The sequence below is a fragment of the Dermacentor silvarum genome, chromosome 1 (genome assembly GCF_013339745.2).
Source record: "Dermacentor silvarum isolate Dsil-2018 chromosome 1, BIME_Dsil_1.4, whole genome shotgun sequence".
In the NCBI taxonomy this organism is placed as follows: Eukaryota; Metazoa; Arthropoda; class Arachnida; order Ixodida; family Ixodidae; genus Dermacentor; species Dermacentor silvarum.
In genome coordinates, this window is record NC_051154.1 from 93,687,783 (window position 1) to 93,708,605 (window position 20,823).

At 45.8% G+C, this 20,823-nt stretch overlaps 1 protein-coding gene across 2 annotated transcripts in view; it reads right to left on the reverse strand.

Moving 5' to 3' along the window:
* The window catches only part of LOC119432598 (DNA replication licensing factor mcm4-A-like), an 89,297-nt gene that overhangs the window by 48,739 nt on the left and 19,735 nt on the right, over window positions 1-20,823 (reverse strand). For both annotated transcript variants that reach the window (XM_037699762.2, XM_049671025.1), the window contains exons 8-12: window positions 20,682-20,763; window positions 17,037-17,246; window positions 10,417-10,651; window positions 5,587-5,829; window positions 2,424-2,508 (exon numbers count right to left, since the gene is read on the reverse strand). In XM_037699762.2, the coding sequence (XP_037555690.1) occupies window positions 2,424-2,508; window positions 5,587-5,829; window positions 10,417-10,651; window positions 17,037-17,246; window positions 20,682-20,763 (855 nt within the window). The remainder of the gene's footprint in view (window positions 1-2,423; window positions 2,509-5,586; window positions 5,830-10,416; window positions 10,652-17,036; window positions 17,247-20,681; window positions 20,764-20,823) is intronic.

A 20,823-nucleotide genomic window follows, 5' to 3' on the forward strand; every position in this document is an offset into this window, starting at 1 on the left:
ACTACTAGGTATCTTGCATCCGAGCGCAAGGGTAACTGGCGACGCAATCTCCCCACGCGAAAGGAGCAAAGCGGGAAGGTAGCGCGAGAGGGAGGGAGAAGGGAGGGGGGGGGGGGGGGGGCGGCGCCTGTGCCAGCTGTCGGTGTTGTCGCGCGCACCGTATCTTGAAAGCGATCTCCACACGGCTTTGACCTTTGTATGCGCTGTGCTTACGCCGCTCAGTTTCCATTGAAGTGACAGGCCGCACGAACCTTCGCTTGCTGCGGCGGCCGCGCGTGGGGAAGCACAGCCGCCGCAGCAAGCGAAGAGACAAAAAGAAAAGCACAAAAGCAACAAAAGCGCCACCGCTTCAAACTCCTCGCGCCCAGTCGCGGCTTCCGCGCTGTCTGGCGCTGCGTCCGCGCCTCCGCACCAAAAGAGAAAGAGAAAACGCGCGTGACTGCGCGCTGTTCTCTTTCGCGGACGTCGGTGGGCCGCTTCGCGTCGGTGCCCGGCCACAAACGTGAGCATCGGTGGCGGCCAGACGACTAATCGTCTGCTACAGCTGATACAGCGACCGCTTTCAGCGTGCGTCGCCGGACCACAGACCAAACAAACCTCAAATCTCAGAAGCCAACGTTGCGCTGGGCGCCGCCATGCTGGCGGAAGTGGCCTGCGGCGAGAGCCAATATAGGCGTGCAGCTCTGCTCCCCCTTTCTGCGTGGGATATGTTTTCCGTATACGCTGGCCGGCGTGGGCAATTTGGTGGTGCCCGCTTGCTGTGTGGTTGCGCGCTGCGGCATTTCACGACTCGCACCGTTCGTACATCGTGCTATGGTGCACTAATACTTCTAGAATAAGTGTTTTTAATTCGAACTTCTTTTATTTCGAACAAATTTTCGGGACCCTTCCGAGTTCGAATTATCGAGATTCGACTGTATTATGTTGCCTTTTCTGTTTCTGTACAGGCATTAACTGAAGCAGTGAATTGAAAAATTCATAATTCAATATTTTTATTTGTGCCCCCAATGCAGCATTTTGGCTGCTCTGAATGTTTCATGCTTCTGGTTTTTCTGGATTACTAAGTATGCACAGTACTCATGCATTGCAGATGTGGCAAGTCATGAGGTCCTTTGTTATAGAGATGTACAAAATGCCACCAGCCTAGTCAACTGCACTGCATGTACCTTCTGCACAATCTACCGTCGAATCTCGATAATTCAAACTCGAAGGGGCCCAAAAATTTGTTCGAATTAAAGGAAGGACTTATTATTGAAGTATTCGAGCACCATAGCACGACATACGAACGGTGCGAGTCGTGAAATATCACGGCGCGCAAGCACATAGCGAGCGAGGGCCACGAAACTGGCCACGTCGGCCAACGCTCGCTTCCCGATAACGGCAGAAAACGAAATTCAGGGAGCAGACAGCGCCGGCACGGCGATGGGCACACACGGGGATCGTCGAAGGTGAGGGAGGAGGGCGGCAGGGAAGTGGATTTGGCCTCGGCAACCCCTTCGCTTCAGTGGCAGTGGCTTTGGTGGCTCCCCTCACGCTGCTTCTCAACTCCCTCGTAGCTCCCTTACCTTCGACTGGCGCCGCCACTCCCGCCGGCCCGGCGCTAGCTTAGCCCGCTCCCTGAAGTTTTGTTTTCTGCCGTTGAAGCGAGGTGTTGGCCAGCGCGGGCAGTTTCGTTGGCCGGACTGGGCCTCCGCCGTTGCTTCCCTCTGCGTCGCAGGGTTGGCTGAGGCGTCGGCACGTACACGCGTGTTCCGGCGCGACGCAGAAATGGCGACCTTGCCATTTGAGAGAGTGAAATTTCCGCCGCGGTTCTTTTTCTCTCTCTCTCTGTTTTTTGTTTTTTTTTTTCTTCGCGCGGCGTTGAGGGGTCTCGCCTAAGCTTTTCAGAGCAATGCCGGTCGGAGGTGCCGCCACGTGATTTGGCGTGCTGCTGAAAGCATTGTCGGTGCGCGGTATGTTCGAATTAACCGTCGCAAATGCTTTCGCGTTCGAATTACCGGGCGTTTTTGCCCATTGGAATTAACTTTGACAGGACCACAGCGTCAGTTCGAATAAACCTGAAGTTCGAATTAGGCGGGTTCGAATTAACGAGATTGGACTTATAAGAGAGAGTTCAGATTTTCTCGACATGCAGTGGTTCATACTGAAGGACTTCTTGACAAATGACTGGGCATAATTGATGCTAGGCAGCATTTTAACCCTTTCCACAGCTCAGAGTGCAGGGACCTTACTTCACGTGGTCACAGAAAGAAGGATCTACACTGCTAATCCTCTAGGGAAAATGGAGGAGGTTATTCTTCCTCTTGAATAAGGGCAAGACAGCAAGTGGTAGTGGCCTCATATTCCAGACGCTGCTGGAGCACGTAAGCAAAAACTGCATTTCAATTATGTATACGTACAAGACAAAAATTTTCAGTACAAACCTGTCACCGGGCTGCACAGCATCAACAAGATCATTGTGAGCATAAATGAGTGCTGTGTGTGGTGTCTGTCCAGCAGGCATATCCTCTACAGAATAAAGGAAGATGTAAGTAACAAGCAAAATACCACTCCACATTTTAAAATAACAGTATATCTCTGAAGTGTGCTAAACATCACTCTATCTAGAAATGTGTCCACAATATTTTTTTTTAATTTAGAAAACATAATTTTGGTGTTTTCTAAGATATTTTTCTATGTTCTCTAGTTATATAAAAGCTTTAATACATTCACATACCTGCCAACCAGTGAACCTTCAAATTCATAAAAATCCTGCAGACACAAAAGGGCGGAGAAGATAGACCCCTCCACCCAGTCGTATCTGCAGGGATAGTAGAATGCTTTAAAAAAGTTTGCCCTAAGCACACACTTTTTCATGTCAGATACATATGCACTCTATTAATGATTTTTGTTTAGATGCGCACACAATCCGCCGCAAGCTTTGAACAGCAGATATTGACAGGATAGTATTTTAGATTGCAGTGACTTTTTCAGTGACATTGCTTGCTGATTTGTCCTGCTTCAGGAACTTCTCTTAATAAACTTGTTTGAAGTACGTACTTCTTTGGCACATGGCATCATTGGCTGCCACAAGAGGGCAGTACTGGCACCATCACTTTTCGTATACATTTTTTGCAATCTTGCGCACCTTTCAACACCTCGAAAACGTTTTCACAAGCAGAACTTATTTTTCGTAAAACTTGATGCAAGATTAGTAAAATCATGAGAAGATTACAACTTGGCGGGAGTTGGCAGATATGCATTACGGACAAAAAGAAACTGGGACCAATATCCTAGTATCATATGCAGTACCAAAATGTGGCAGGTTTGCAGAAGGCACCAAATGGAAGTTTGTCACTAAGCACTGCATATACAAAAACTTTATGCCTAGGCTTTTTCTAAAGCTAATAATTGCAAACATTATGCCTATGTGGAAGTAACATACCTGCCAACCTGGGGACCTCAAATTTCGTGAGATTCGCCGAAAAAAGAGGGACGACAAAAAAATTTTTTATTTTTTTTTCTGGGCCACAACGACATCAGAAACAGCTCTGAATAGCCGCCAATACAGTTATTAGACGTCTTGGTGCATGTACTGCGACTGTAAATGGCGCACGCACGAGCGTATAATTTAGGAACACGTACTAGGCCCCGTTACGGTCTCATATGCAGGTGCACAAGGTTGGCGAAAGAAGTGTTGAAATCGCCACAACGCCAGAAACAGCTCTTAATGGCTGCCAGTACAGTTATTAGGTGTCTGTGTGCTTGTACTGTGACTAGAAACGGCACATGTATAGTTAAGATACACATACTATGTCCCAAACACGTACAGTGGCCCCTTTCTACTCTTAAAATGCTTCCCCAAATAACACAGGCATAAAACGGCCAAGCTGATTTAAGGGGACCAGCCATAATGCAATGCATATTAGACCTTTGCCTTACGTGCACTCCTCAACACACGTCTCAATTTGAAGCGAACTTAGTTAAGCCTACACTGTCTCCACACAAATAGCTTGGATTTGACTGCATTTAACTTCCTTGCACATAATGGGGGCTAGGCTGTATGACGAGGGAGTTTTCAGAGCGCAACTCTAAGGTGCCCATTCCTGCGGCGAGCGCCGGCGTTGTCTCTCCTAACCGAGCGAATGAGCATAGCCGGAGATGAAAGATGGGGATAGCAAAGAGAGTGCAAGGAGGAAAGCGGAGGAGGGTGCAGCAGAACCATGAGGCGGAAAGCGGAGTGCCGGCAACGACCAGGCATGCGGCCAGTGCGGAAACAAAGCGCTGGCGTGGGCTTCGGAACCACTGCGCATGCGCTACTTCGCCTGCGCCGCTGCCGCTAGAGAATGCGCTCCGCACGAGCTACGCATTCCCTTGTTCATGCTTTCTTTCTGAACAAGGAGCGACACAACCGGTGGAAATGCTTCGTCTGCCGCTGCTGCTAAACAAGGTGCCTGAGTAGAGGCTCAGCGCCACCAACGAGGACCCTGTTCACAATTAAATTCTTTGCCACAATATATAGCAAATTCAAAACACCTAAACAGCTGCGGTAAAAATTCGCATTAGTGAGTTTCATAATTGTTGGTGAATTTTTTTTTTTCTCCTTTTCCCCCTGCAGTGGGGTTGGAGAAGTTTCCAGAAGATTCATGGCAGTGTCCGTACAATCGGAAGCACTGGTCGGAATTCAGGAGTTTCCCCGTTCAAATCAGGAAAGTTGGCAGGTATGAACTAAACTTTTTTGTGCCGCCACAACTAGACACTTGCGAAGCACACATCAGAAATGTGCCTAAGCAACGTGCACAAATAGCTTGCCTAGCGAGAATTACACTTATATTCTCAATGGCATATGACTACAGTAGGTTACCATCACGGCATTCACTCTAAATAAATGCCACGTCTCCCTTCTACTATTCCTATTAAATATGTCTGTGTGTGAAGTTTCCTAGTGAAATAGCAGTTAAGTTTAGAGGTCATCCTTTGCTTTTTATTGCCCTTCTGTCGGCAGTTTGCTTCAAGATTCAATACAATGGGCTCACCTGGTATCCCTGGGGCCACTTAACTAATTTTTACGCACATTTACATACCAACACCACCTGCTGTTATACAATTCAAACAAACTTTTTTTTTAAAATCACCCACAGCAGATGATTACAATTGTGCCTCTTTATCACAATGAGCAATTACATAATTAATAAAATCCAGAATTTCCTTTTGATGTAAGCTACCTGTTCACTACAGAACAAAAACCAGTTATTGTTCAGGCATGTGTATACACTAGCAATTTTGAAACTAGCACTGCCTTTGAGATGTTTGTCACCCATATCTGATGAAATGGGCTGGTACTTCACTTATTTTTCCAAAAAGCTACTCTTCCACACTTGGAATGAAACTGCTGGACACAAAGTTGTATTTCATGATGAAACTGAAGTTTAAATTTATTTGCATTCTGAACCAAAATACCATACGAGTTGGCAAGCAATATTTGACATTGAAACACAAATGAGAATAATGAATAAGCGCTCTATACACGACATACTGCTTATTATTAAGTGCTTTTCATGCTTTAACAGTTGGGACAACAATAAACCAGAGAAACAGAGCACTGACCTGGTGCTTCCTGTAGTTTAACCATCTGCTTGTCAGAGAACTGAGAACGGTTATGAATCAAAGTGCAGCTGTACTTGGCTGAGCAGTGGCGACAGGTCACAGGCTCAGCAATGCGGCCTCGGTCAATTTCCACAGCCTCAACAAATGCACAAGCCGTGCAACGAAAAAAAGCTTCACGCATTTCAGGGATCAGGTTGGAAGTGCGGATGATCATGCCACTGATAGTAACCAGTTGGTCAATATCTGAAAGACAATGTCAAACCTATTGACTTGAAACTACTACTACTACTACTACCACTACTACTACTAATAATAATAATAACAATAATATAAAACAATAATAATAACAATAATAATAATAATAATAATAATAATAATAATAATAATAATAATAATAATAATAATAACAACAGCAACAATAAAAAATCCACGTGCATTCCATCCTATGAAAGTGGATGTACAGTGAAGCTGTTGCCGAAGTTAGACAAACCACCACCTCAAGCGACATACATTACATGCGCACGCATTTCTGCGTAAGTGCAGCATACATGCTCATTCCTCTAGGCTTTCTGCCAAGCACTAGTGCCTTATTGAACTAATTCAGTTTTTAAACCAGAAAGTAAATTGGGTCAGACAATTCGTAAAGCACGACTTACACACAAGCCACGCACATGATAGCTTCGGATTTTAATTCGAATATACGAGAATAACAGCATCGTCATGTGACGATATCGCCTGATGAGGAAATCTGATGACGTTATCACGTCAAACTTGATATCACATGATGACGTCACATGATGACGTCATGTGATGCCTCTAGGAGAAGCAGCACACTCTGCGGCTCCCACTTCTTTGCACTGTCTCCGGGGGATCAGCCCACATTTTTATGTGAGCATTGCGCACACGGACACGAAAAATCCCAACCAACTAGAGGCGAACAGGTTCACTGTAATACAGTTGACCATCCGTTAATTTGACTCCAATTAATTTTATATTTCGGTGTATTCAATCCCGATTGAAGGTCCCAGCCAGCACCCACACATTTCTATAGGCCAAAACTTTCATTATTTCGACCCTAAAATTGGCCTTCACTGGCCCCTATGGTGATCCCAATAGAGACCCCTTTAGTGGCAGCATCTGTCTCGGCGGAGCTTAAGGGACAGTGAATGCTCTGGACACATGTAAAAGGAAATATCCTGTCGAAAATGCCTATTTTCGGCCTGCCCGAAGATTTTCCAGCAATAACCTAGCTCACAATGTCTGATTACGGTATTTAATGAGTGCCAAAACCAACAATGTTACTTAAACAGTTGGGAGCTTCAGAAGTACAAATGACCGGCATCCGACATAAATATACCTTCATTATAACCAATTATTTTTATAAGTATATATTCATTACATGCTAATATTGCAAGATAATTTTTAATTTACTTGATTAATTCTAATAATTTGCTATATTTGTGTTTGTTAAATCGAGGTTCAATCATATGAGATATTATATAGCTCCCCTTTTTACAGGTTTGTGTCTGTTTGAAAAATTAGATAAACCATTCAGATTATTCTGTACTATCGTATATTCTTAAGGGCCAAATCATGTAAAGGCAGCAGTCCTGAATCTGAGCCTAAATATTGCAGAAAAAAATATGTGTATAGGTTAAACCTCCTTTTACCCGTGCGTGCAGTACCTTTGTGGCACACAGATCTATAGTATTAGTTTCCTCTTTGGTTCTAAACATAGTTGATTATAGCAGCAAGCTTGTTGACTTCACCAGTGGCGTCATAAAATTTGTTCACCGGCACCCTACAGCATTTTCCGGATGCAACGTCTTTCATAAACAGCCGGAAACTGCTGTGTGCACACATTGTACACATAAAACTTCCAGAGTTTTGCACGTACATTGTTGCTTCTGCGCTACCGTAAAGTATGTGGGTATTCAGCTGTAACATTTAAATCACATTTCACATAAAGACTACAGGAGTCTTAATGTGAAGAGACTACAGGAACCTCATGACTACAGGAACCTCATGGCAGCGTGACATTTGAACCGGTCCGAGGAAGGCTTCACCCTTGAAAAGTGCTATATCTACTTGGCACATAGAGATGTACTGCGCGGTGTATCAGTCTCCTCCTCAGTTGTTGCTGCTGCATTTGTTGACTAAGCACTGGAAAAATTCCTATCCCAGCACACCACAGCATGTCCTGTAGCACTATGCGTATGCATTTGGGTAACGTACGTAGGCTGCATAGAATGTCGCCCACAGGCTTTGCAATTCGTGTGAACTGTACACGTTTGTGCAGTTACCTTTCGTTGCTACTGCGCCAACTGAAACATGCGTAGATGCTATTGACTGCAACGCTCCGTTCATGTTTTGCGTGAGAAATCCAGTCATTTATTCCTCGAGTACCTTATGTGTGGAACGTCATTTAAGTCTGCGTCTAAGGTCCCCTTCATGTTAACTTCATTCACTTGCAGTGAACCACATCCTATCTTCATGGTTACATGTCAGTGACGATGAATGGCATACTAAACAAAAGCTAAAATAAAGTCTTACCAAAGCTGTAGCACACGAAAGCAAGCATGTCAGTTTCTCAAAGCAGATAAAATTTATTTACCTTTTTCTCAGTGCATGGGTCGCACCCAAGAAATTCTAGAGCAATTAAAAAAAAAGTGCGGCCCTTGCATGAGAAAATACGATAAGAGAGGAGGCGATGATCAATTACACTGCTTGTGCCTTGTGCTAACTATTTTGTGGCTTGTGCTTGTAGTTCTGTTAGAAGCGCGGCAAGGACTTAGCACTGTGGGAATCCTCCTGTCCTATGACGGTTGCACACGTGGAAAACGTCGCATCGGGCGCAAGCGCAAGCAGTATTGTGGAGAGGGGGGAATGTTTTTCTTGGGCAGCGCACGAAACCACAAGCGCTATCAGCGCCACCGGGCGTGTCATGCGAAAACCCTACAATATTGCCCGAGCCTCTGGTCACAGCAAGCGGCGAGTGCGGAAGACTGAGCTGCCAGTTCTGTTTTTCCGCACGTGGTTAGTCAACTACGCTTTTGCCGTGGCAGTTGCCACGGATGCCCAATTTCCCGCTGGTAAGTCGGGAGCCCCTCTTTACCTAGAGCAGGGGTGCTCAACCATGTTCGCTCCAGGGAACCCTGCTAAGCTCCTGAAGCGCCAAGGAACCCCCCCCCCCCCCCTGAATTAACCGAATTACAATGTCTTAAATAACCAAATGTCGAATTATCGAGGGTATCAAGAAAACAATAAACAAACGCTTAACTATGTCAACACGCTTTTATTTACGCAATGAATCAGCAAATCCCGTTTATATTTAGCACAAGACCAGTGCGGAAGCTGAAATTATCATCTCATGACTGATTAGCGCTAGCAGCGGCGGCGGTGGCGGCGATGGCCTCGCGCCCGTACATCCCGATTATTTTTTCGCCAGTCAGCTGCTCGCCAACCAATTGTCCGTCCATCGCGATGTAGCCGGTGCTCTTAATCTTTGACAGCTTTGCACCGAGTCGAAGCAAAACTACTTCTTGCCGCAACTGCTGCGGACGAAACCGCGGCCGCTATCGACGTGATCATGGACGGCGACCTTGCGGTTCAGAAGGCAGGCGGCCAACTCGCGCACCTAGTCAAAACGAAACTACCGTTCACTGTAAGAAGTGCGGACAAAACCGCGGTCGCTATCGATGCTACCATGGATGGCAACAACGCATTTGTGAAGGCACGCAGCCGACGCGCGAACCGAGTGAAAACGAAACTACAGTTTGCCGCCACCGCTGCGGACGAAACTGCGGTTGTTATCGACGCGATCATGGATGGCGACTATGCATTTATGAAGGCATGCGGCATGCAGCCAATGCGGTGTTACACGCGACGATAAACACAAGAATAAAGTCTTTAAGGGCACAATAAGGCACGAAGCGCTCCGGCATTGCTGTCAATCAAGTGCCGCGCATGACTGCTGCTGAGGACCATAGCGATGCGGATTGCGCCGCTTCGTTTCGGTTGGACGCTAGCGCCGTTCTTGCTCTTCTGCGGCGCGTATTTGTGACGCTCTGCACATTTTTTTTGTCTTCATTTTTTAATTCCTCCAACGTATACGTCAGTACGCACGCAATCGGCACATACGCTATTTACAAACGGGAGAAATGCACATGTTGGTAAATTACGGACTCCGAGATGCAAGTGCCAAAGCTTAGGCGCGCTGCCCGTTTTCGGAGGTTGGATGGCTACAAGCTGATTGCGGATTTACTGCACAGTTCACGCGTTGCCGTTGCACGCTGTGATGTGCTTTTTGACACTCGGGCATGGGTAATGGAGGTTCTGTGGATCGAGCGCACCTCGTTTTCGCCGTTTTAGCCACTTGGTGATGCGGAACCACGGAAAATTTATCAGTGGCTCGCGGAACCCTGAGCAAGGGCCTGCGGAACCCACTTTGAGAACCCATGACCTAGAGTATTTTCGAGGGGCCTCTCAGTGATGTAAACTATAGCTAGCTGGCCTGCTTGAAGCGTTGCAATCGTAATAAATGCTTTCCGAGTTTACACATGGTTGTTGTCCATTGTTTCCTCGAGCTTGTACCAGACCGCGGTTGATGGGCAGGCAGGCGCCAACCCTGGTGCACGGTGTGCCAAGGCGTAGCGCCGTTGGCATCCCCCCTTATCCCACAGCACTTACAAATGTTGACTATTTGACAAGAAACTCGCATAATAGCTACTTGTGCCACACGGAACCTACAACTGTCAAGTGTCACATGCAAGGAAGACATGCTTACTGAAATCTGAAGAGGCAAGCTCCACATAAGAATGGCAAACTGACCTTCTGGGTTGAGTGCCCTCATGCTCTGAGTCTTCTCAGAGTTGAATGGCCGAACTTGAATCTGATGTGGCAGTTGGGCATCAGGGTACTTTTCAAAAAACACTTCATTGGCAGCCATATCAAATGTGGGAATCACTTCCTGGGGATAGCACTTGAGCTGTCTGTACAAATCAGCATCGAAACTGGCCACATGCTGACAGTTGACATTTAAAAATGGCTCCTCCAGCATGTACAACTGTTGGAAAGGAGAAAAGAGAAGCAATAAATTACAGTTAAACCTGGATATAACGAAATTGACAAATTCCCGCTAAACTTCGTTATAAAGAGGATTTCGTTATATGCAGGTTCGGCCCGAAAATTCGAAAAAAAAAAGCCTACCGTATTTACTCGATTCTAACGTGCCCTCGATTGTAACGCGCACCCGTTTTCCGTTTTCGTCGAAGCACTCATCCTTGGAATGTCACACCAGGTACAGGATGCCTGGACGCGTGTCATTTCGCACAAGCACGATCGAGACATCGGAAACGAAGAGCGAGCGTGTGAGGGGAGCCGACGACCACGTCTAAAACTCGCGTGTGCACAAGAAAGACGGCGTTGTACTGTCACGGCCGCTGGATAAAAAAAAAAAAAAAAAAAAACGGCCGTGGTACTGTACTCCGACATCAAATGCGTACTGCGCGGCGGCGGTGCGCGGGCCTTATCTTGAAAGCGATCTACGTTGGGACAGAGTCTAGGCAGTGTAGGTGCGTCGGCGGCTCGTAGCCTTGTGCGTGCTGTGTGTTCTCGGCGCTCAGTTTGCGTTGAAACGATAGACAACAGCACGAAGGTCACTTCGCTCACTTCTGCAGCGGCGCTTCCACACGCCGCCAGCGTTTGACAGCGCGTATGCGCTCACTGAGTGTGATGTGTCGCAGCGTCTGCCAGCACGTCAGCAACATCAACTGGAAAAGGAAAGTACTGGCTCGGCAGCCTAGGCCAGCTGCAGCAAGCAGCAGGATCAAGTTTGAATGAAGAGAGGGGGAAAGGTCACGCCCGCGGCGGCAAGATCGCCGGGTCGAGGGATGCAGGCCCGCCTCGCACACGCTCGCACGCACGCACACGTGCGCTCGGCATTCCGTCGCGGCGGAGAAGGTGCTTCCGGATGCTGCTCGCGTAAAAATGACAAAATTTGGGGCGAAATCTCTAGGTTGTCGGAGGGGAAAATTCGTTATATCGAGGGGGTCTCCCGCTGCCACTTCGTTACTTAGAGGTCTCAAATACATGTGCTTCTATGGAGTAATGGCAGGGAATAGAAAAACTTCGTTATATCCAGGAATTCGTTATATGGAGGTTCGTTATAAGCAGGTTTAACTGTACGCCCGAATTCACCTCACGATGGCTGTCGACGGTAATGCAATCAGCATTTGAGCAATGTAACGATACACTGTCTTCTGAAGTCATGTTTATTCAAAATGTGTAGTGGTTGTTTTGAGACTTTCATTTGCTTTGGCTATATATGTGACATACTCCAATAGCTTCCCACTTTGCTGTGGCTCTTGCTTAACAAGGTCGCCTATGAGTATGGCGGCATGACGGCAATGCAGTGACGACGGTGGAATGACATCAATAGAACAACAAAGGCAATATGACGAAGATGGCATGAGGACTATGAGATGTCAATTGATAAATGACAACAATTGTATAACGACTTGAGCGTGACGATATGTGGGCAATGAGGCGATGACAAGTACTTGACAATGATGGTGTGATGACAGTATGACAAGAACCGGATGACGATGCTGGAATAATGATGGCACAACCACGGCGGCATGACGACGATGGTATGACAACGAATGCATGATAGCAACTGTCTGATGAGGACGTAATCACGATAACGGCAGCCTAATGACAACTGAATGACGGCAGCATAATTACGATAGAATGATGAACAAGGATTGATGTCAATGGATCGCCGAAAATGCTATGACAATGGAATGATGCCAATGGTATGACATTATTGATGTGATGATGACGGTAAAACAACAGCGTGACGACTATGGTATGACGACTGCTTGATGACAATGGCTGACGACGGCATGACGAGAGTCGGACATCAAAGTTAGGATGACAACGATAGCATGACAACAGCATGAGGACAATAGGATAACGGCGAATGTATGATGAGAATGGAGTGACGACGGTAACAGAAAGCCCGTATGACAATGACGGCATGACGACAAAAGCGTGACTACGATGACCTAACCACGGATCCATGACAGCGACTCTCTGGTGATCACGGCATGAGATCGGTGGCATTATCGAATGATGACAGTACGATTACAATAAAATGACAAAAAAAGATTGATGTCGATGAAATGACGAAGGTGGTATGACGAATATGAGATGACGTTACTGAAGTGATGACAGTGGTCAAACGACAGTGGTCAAACGACAGTGTGACGACAGCATGACAACATTGGTATGACGACGACGGCATGAGTCTGATGATGAAGTTAGAATTACGACAATGAAATGACCATAATGGCATCACAATGGCAGTGTGACAATGAATGCACGATGACTGTGTGACAACAATGTTGTGACAATAATGGCATGACGGATCACAAGCATGCACCTAGTTGTCCAAGCTATTACACAACCACCACTGGGTTGAAGTACAACCGCCACTGGGTTGAAGTACAAGGTGTGATGAAGACGTCATGATGAGTCAAATAACGAAGCTGGAATGACGAATGAACGTCCACGATGGCATCACGATGGTGGTGTGACAACGAATGCATGACGAAAACAGCATGACTCGCATCGAATGACCGAGATGCAACGACCACATTGGCATCACGACCACGAGCATGACCACTATTCGGCAAGCTAGATAACTTGGGCCACTGCCTTGGAATACAAGGCATGACGAGAGTTTGATTATGAAGCTCGAATGAAGACGATTGAATGACCACGATGACATCACAACAGTGGTGTGACAACGAATGCATGACTGTATGGCAACGATGGCGTGACGAGAGTAGTCCGGTGGCTGCTGCGTAGGGCACTGCCGTGCGCGGCCACACGGGCCCTATATTGAAAGCAGTCTGCAATGGGGACAGAGTGCGTCATGCGCTGTGTTTTCACCGCTTAGTTCGCATTGAAGCAAGAGGCAGAAGAAGGTCAATTCAGTCACTGCTGCGGCCGCGCTTCCTCACTTCAGCGTTTTGACAGTGAATTTCCGCAGTCATCGTTTGAGATGTGTTTATCTTTGCTGTGCGCACATGGCACCATGCTTGTTAATTTAGTTAGTAAGCAAATCTTGACAAGTTTATATGGCCTATAAAACTACAATCCTTACTACGTATAGCTTCCTGCTACATAATTTGCTATCGCAATCGATGGTTCGCTTTTCCGAAGAAACTGCAACATTTTTTTTTTTCTTATAGACCCAACGCAGAAAATATCTACTTAACGTGAACATCTAATAAACCGATTTCACGAGTTTCACTATGCCACCACTGCCGTAAAGCATGCTAGAAGTAGTCCTCGGCAGGCAGAAGGGCAACTATGGTAAGAAGCATGTTTGTACAGTACCATGACAAGCTCGCTTTGAGATCGAAAGGGAGGTGAGAATAGGTCCGTTCGTTTCAACAGTGCAGCAATGGCACTCTCGTAAACCCTGATGTTCATTTCAAAAGGTGCAGGAAAGATGCAAGGTGACCCTCTCTACTGGCGGTGCCAACATCGTGCAGAAGTGCAGCTGCTAAGCACCAGTGTAGTAGACGGCGCAGCACACAATCGTTAGCACCATAAAAACCCCGTTAACGCACATTGGCTGTCTGTACAAAGCTCGGTATTTTGTTGACAGGTGTTCTTACGCACATTTACACTATAGTACATTGTGTATTTGCCATATAGCCCAAGGGTTAACTATCCATGCTGATCAAACCATCGCTACTTTGCATTAACATGCCTTTGCCAATATGGTCCGATGGTTGATTTTAAACCCTGCCACCTCAGCACAGCAGCACGATGCGCCAACGATTCGACCACGGACTACCCAGTGACCGAGGTAGGCGGGAAAATGGTTAGGTACAAACATAAATACAGTGAAATCTCAATATAACTAACTTCAGGGGACCGCGGTAAATTGTTCGTTATTCTGAAAAGTCGTCATATTGAAAGCTCCAAAATTAACCATTCCGCCCATTAACCTGTCAGTTCATAAGTTGTCACCATATGAGCTATCCACGAAGACGTCGGTGTTGGATCTCAGCACGCGCTTTTGCTACTTGCCATAGATACCGGCCCCACGCACCACTGAAGCAGCATGTAATAAGAGTGACGCATGCAAAACACACGCTGATGCCGCAAAAACTACCAGCAAAAAGGAAGCTTCATGTTGCCTCCAAAGCACAACGTTTCTTGTTAGTCTGTTTTTCACATTCCTTGCGGTGGACACCACAACTGTCTCGCTCGAGGCGGACACCTCAACTATTTTAAAGCGCAAGCACATGTAAATGAAACCACCCGGAAAGTACAAAGTGTGACTGTGTGGCAACCCCGCGAGTACGGAGGTTACATTTTTTTGTGCGCGTAGCTAGTACAGCGGCAGAAAGCGCGAAAAGAAGGGCAAAAAAAGGAAGAGCCGCGCCTCCATTGCTAGGCAACACTTGTCAGAGCGAAGCATGCGCTCGCAAAACCTGATGCGTCGCCTGCGCGTGACAATCACCAACCTCGCTCATACGATTCTACGTAATACATTTTTCGGGGTGATACTTTTTTTTTTTCCTTTTGCCAATAATACGATTTAGTTGGATAATACGTTGAATGATACAATTTTCGAATTACACGCTATATTTTCCAGTTTCTGTGAAGTTCAAATCAACGAGATTCCACTGTATTTAACAGACACACTGTTACCTTGCCTCTGAAGGAAAAAGCGCGAGTCGCAAGCGAAAGTATTTTACAGTGATGCCCGACCCGATGCACGCCTTCTCGCCTCGCTGGTCCCACTGCTCTACCGAGCTGCGCTGTTGAAATATCCGTCCACGTGAGGCCTTTGGGCACACTGCGCCGCTGTAGAGCACCGTCCTAAGCCAGAGTCGGACCCGTTGTAACACGCAGGCGTGTTATCTCCCATCCTCGGGTTGGCTGGTACAGATAAGGCATGCGCAAAAGAACCTGCATGCGCGTGTGCGCGCGACAGACGTTTCCCTTGTGACATGCGGCTGTCACCGATTCGTGTGATCGTCGCGCTGCTTTTGAGTCTTTCTCAGAACTCGTGGACTGATTGTCATGGGCGATTGGCCTTTCGAGGGGCGGCCACCCCAATTTCTGCGCCTTGTCGTCTGCTAGCCTCCTGTTTCAGCTGCCGTGACTGGATACACGGAAATCTAAGAATCATCAGATTTTAGAATATTAGTTCGTAGTACTGAGGCGTTAGCATGACACGGAAACTGAATAAGAATCATTATTCTGAAAAGTTCAGTATTCTGAAGTTCATAGTACTGAACTATTTTTACATTGAAACTATAAGAAGTAAGCGGGGGATTGCTGAAAAGTTTACGTGAGGTTCACAGTAACGAGATTTTACTATACATGCAAACATAGACAGATAGCCCCCGGAAAATATGTGAAGAACCCAAAGAATGCCAACGCATTAAAATACACAATGGAATTCTCTGCAGCATTCTTCACAATGTTACCTTGAGCCCAAGTATAGCACAAAAGTACTGAGGACTACTGTCATTGTGGTGCCAGCAGAGCGACAATGCATGCGCTAAGCTCGGCGAGATCGGTCTATTTGGTTAAGCCGAACTTTCACAGCTGCTACTTATGCCTGCTACTCAGCTCGGCGAGAGATCCGGTTCAGCAGACAATAAGCAAATGGTGTTTTCGTGGACATAAATTTCTCAGTCATAATGGCAGTCAGTGCACTGCGCAAAACAAGGGGCAAAAAAAAATAATGTAACAAGGTCACAGCGCTGTGTCCTCGTTACATTCTTTTTTTTTTTTCCTTTTTTTGCTGAGTGCACTTACTGCCATTATTTCCAACTTGCCCAAATCAACACTCTGTTAACATAAATACGCCAGCATCAGTAATGAGGTGAAAAACTGCAGGACTGACACCATAGAAGCAGTAACTGAGGAAGTTCTCGAAGTGCTTTTGCAGGCTGATAATTACGGCGAGGACATGGCCCAGGAGCCACAAGAACCAGTGGTGTTAACGCACGATGCAACTGATAAAGCCCTGGTGAATTTTTTTTTTTTTTCAACATAAGTGCACCGAAGAATCCTCGAGCAGCTAGCTGAAAACGTGGTTTTTGGGATATTTGTGTAGCACCGACTAGCAACAATTACTCAATAGCTTTAGGTAAGGATGCATAAAGCAGTACTTTCTATCATGCAAATTCAATAAGCCTTTTTACATGTGCCTTCAATTTTTACTGCCAATTTATTTATTATTTTCTGTTGTGCACCAAGAACAGTAGATTTTGAGCTTTGCGGCTCACTTCTTTTAAAACAAACTTTTGATATGACAGACGAATTCTCACTGTCTCATCGAGTTTGTCTCAATGGGAGGCTACTGTATTTCAGTTTACTAGATGGCGAAGAAGTCAAAAAACAGAACCCACCTCTTCAAGTTTTTGCAGGTACAGGGGTTGCACAGGGTCAACACCCTCCATAAGCTCATCAGTCGCAAGATTAGTTTCTGCAAAGGTGCGCAAGAACTGCTTGAACTTTTCCTTACAGTGGCTGACCACCACATCAGTGCCCCATATAACCAGCTGAGGGCCAGTCCCAGAATCACTGGTGGCTACTGCACCCGTCTGCTCTCCTGCTTCCTGAAAATGACATGCCCATAAAGTCAAAGGTTTGACACAGGCTTATCTGGTCACAAAGTACACCTTGCAGGCACTGACCAAGTTAAGCCATAAGTGATGGTTCACAACCTGCATGCAATCATGTCTTATTTTCCATGTGGCAAATTAAAAACAAGCAAAATGAATGCGAGAAAACAGATTACATGCTAAAATTTCCTGATAAGATATTCACATTGAGGTACAGTAAAACCTTGTTAATTCGACCGTCGTTAATTTGGAAAATCGGATAATTCGGACTTGTCCTGTGGTCCCGGCAAGCGTATGCATTTAGTGCAATCAAACTCTCGTTAATTCGGACGTGTTTGGTCGCACATCGGTAAATTCGGACAACTCTCCGAGCTCAGCGAGCGCGCTGCGAAGGAAGTCAGAAGGCCTTTACCGCTGCGAGCTCTAATCAGTCACGAGATGACGAGAACTGCAGCTTCCGTACTGCTTATGTGCAAAATAGAAACACAATTTGCTGATTCATTCAGTAAATAAAAGCGTGTTGACGTAGCAAGCATTTGTGTATTATTTTCTTCATACCCTCGATAATTCAACATTCCGTTAATTCGGACATTTCTTTCGGTCCCGTGAAATCCGAATTAATGAGGTTGTACTGTATGATGTCATTACTTAAGCGCACTTACAACAACAAACTGCTCTGCAATACAAAAATTGCTTTTGACCTTTTTAATGGGAGCTCCCTGGGCCTCACCATTATGCCCTGTGGACTGTAAAAGGTCCACATAGGCACATGCTTATGCTCGTAAGCACAAGGGACCGAGGGACAGCACTAGCAAGCGCATATATATATACCCATGCACATCAGTCTACAGAGGGCTGTTCTCTCACCCTAATGGAAGAGTCTATAAGAGATATTTGTTATAATTGTTGGTACTTGCCCTGAAATAAACATTGAACACGTCAACACATGAAATGATCATACGATGATTTTGTATGAAGTTAACCCTGAATGCATTACAAAAGGAATGCATACGAGTTTCTCTGCCAGAAACTTGTTAATGAGTTCTGCTAAGGTTGTATTCACAAAGAAGCAATTTGTTGATTCAGTCCACGGAAAAGCACGATGTGGCTGAACTTCAACAAATCATGCCAGTAGCAGCTTGTCTGCGGCATCCTTGTGTGCAGTGTGATCCGGCAGCATTGAGCCATATTATACTCATCCATCAATTGAATCAGCGATCCATCCCATCATGTAAATCCAGCTTAACTATATCTGCACAATTACCACATTCTCAAGGTTTGATAGACTGTCTACATGCTAAATGTAGCCAAATGGAAATATGTGGTGACACAATGCATTAGATGTTCCGGTGCATCATAAAACTTCATTGCCTTTAACAGCTAGGTGCAGGTGACTGCACAGTCCCTCTGTGTGTACTTATAGTACCAAAATGTATAGTGCCTATGACATGTACCGTATTTACTCGAATCTAACGCGCATAAAACAGGTCCAAAAATTGCGTGCGCGTTAGAATTGAGTACGACCCTAAATCTGCGTTACCATACAGCCATCAACATGTCAAAATGGCCGCATCGTACGCGTTTCGAGCCTAGCTGCCGTAGCTTCCTCCATGTGCTGAGCACGTGTGCTTAAGCATTAGTCTACCGTCTGTCTTCCCGTTTTCTGCGTTTGCTCTATCAGCATGAAGTGCCGAGTGCATTATGATGCCGCATTTAAAAGGAATGTGATCATGTGTGTGGAGACGGACATCAGGCCGCATCACGGGCGTTCGGAGAATCCGAAACTTACGGGCAGGACTGGCGCAAACAGAAGTAGAGGATTTTCACCAGCAAAGCAACGTGGAAGGGTTTCAGTGGACCGAAGCAGCCGGTATTCTGCCATGATTCACTACGGCGATACAATCGCCTTGGCCCTATCTTGAAAGCGATCTGCGACGGGGAGAGTCCGCCGCGCGCTGTGTTTTTGCCACTTATAGCTCGTGTTGAAGCGAGAGGCGTACTAGTACGAAGGTCAATTCGCTCGCCATGCTTCGTCACTCCAGCGTTTTGACAGCAAGTTTCCATGGTCAAGCGAGATGTGTTTATGTTTGCTTGTGCGCGCGTGACACTGTGCTTGTTAAATTTAGTTAGTAAGCGAATGTTTGCAAGTTTATACGGCCAATAAAACTGCCATCCTTACTTCGTATAGCTGTCTTCTAATTTGCTATTGCAATTGATGCGTCACCTTTCGGGCAAAACTGCTACTTTTTTTATTCATCGCAACTTTGTGCATCGGGAGTAAATCTGTTTTTTCTAAATGAGAGAAGGTTTTATTGCTGTATGAAAGCATGAGGTGCGCGGTACTGTAAAGGATTTTTTTTTTTCCGGTCATGGAAAACAGGTGCGCGTTACAATCGAGGGCGCGTTACAATCGAGTAAATACGGTAATCATGATTGTTGAAATAGGCACTAATACTATGTTTAAGCCCTTCTTGCTTTTGCAGTTATTTATTCTCTGAGACATAACTGCCGCTAAAGGGAGCATGAACCAGAGACATGAAAGAAAACAACCACAGCCTGCAATCACAACTGCAATCGCAACTGTCATATGTGGAATTTAGCAGGGCTTCCCCTGGGTGATGCTGCAGCATCACGGTTCATTTTAAGTAAACTGGTGCAAGGACAAGCTAAGTGGGCAGTGCACCATAGGCCTTCTACAGTGATAGCTGTTACGTACGAACTTCACTTGTCATTTTGATATAGGATTGTGACTGTAGCAGTAATACCAAAGTGGCTTGAGAGAAGTTTAGAAGGAAATAAGAAATAACCACACAGTGCCTCGTGAGGTCTAATTCAGGACCCATAGAGCACTAGTAAACGATTTTACTTCTCCATTGATAATACAGCAGGGAATGATACTGCCCCCAGCTGCTATGGTTTGCTGACACCATGCTCACCACCGGGCAGCAGCACATCCACAAAGACATTTGGGACTCAAGGTTGTTTTCTTCTTGAAAGGAGATTACTCACGGGCATCTGTGAATGTTTACTCGAACAGTCTTACTGCAAATGCTATGCCAGCTATTGCAGTCGTGGCTGGATTATGAGAAACTCTTTATCCCAAGAGAGAGTCTGCTCTAAATGGGGCTGCTATAAAGTGGACCTGCTTGTACAGCCTCAACATGTATAGCCTATCATAAAAAAGTAAAGGACAGCCAGCTGTTGCCAGAAATGTCAGACTGGGCTTTATTTATTTTTATCTTTTTTTTTTTTGTGATAGGCTGCACATGATGCAACTACTAATATCTTCAAGGGATAGTAATCAGGGAATACAAAAAAAAAAGCCTCATTATCCAGTTTGAATCAAAACACCTCTGAAAGAATGGCAGTTTATAACCCCACACTTGTCCGCTCCCAATAAGTAGACTTCAACGTACAGAAATGACTTACTCCATCACTAGCACCAATGGCAACCTGGCGCATGCGGCGATCATTTCGAATATCAGTCCTGTGCCTAATTGGTGTTCCCCTCCTGAGAGCACACAAATGAGAAGTTTCAAAATTAAACACTACATTCATGAATAAATTACAC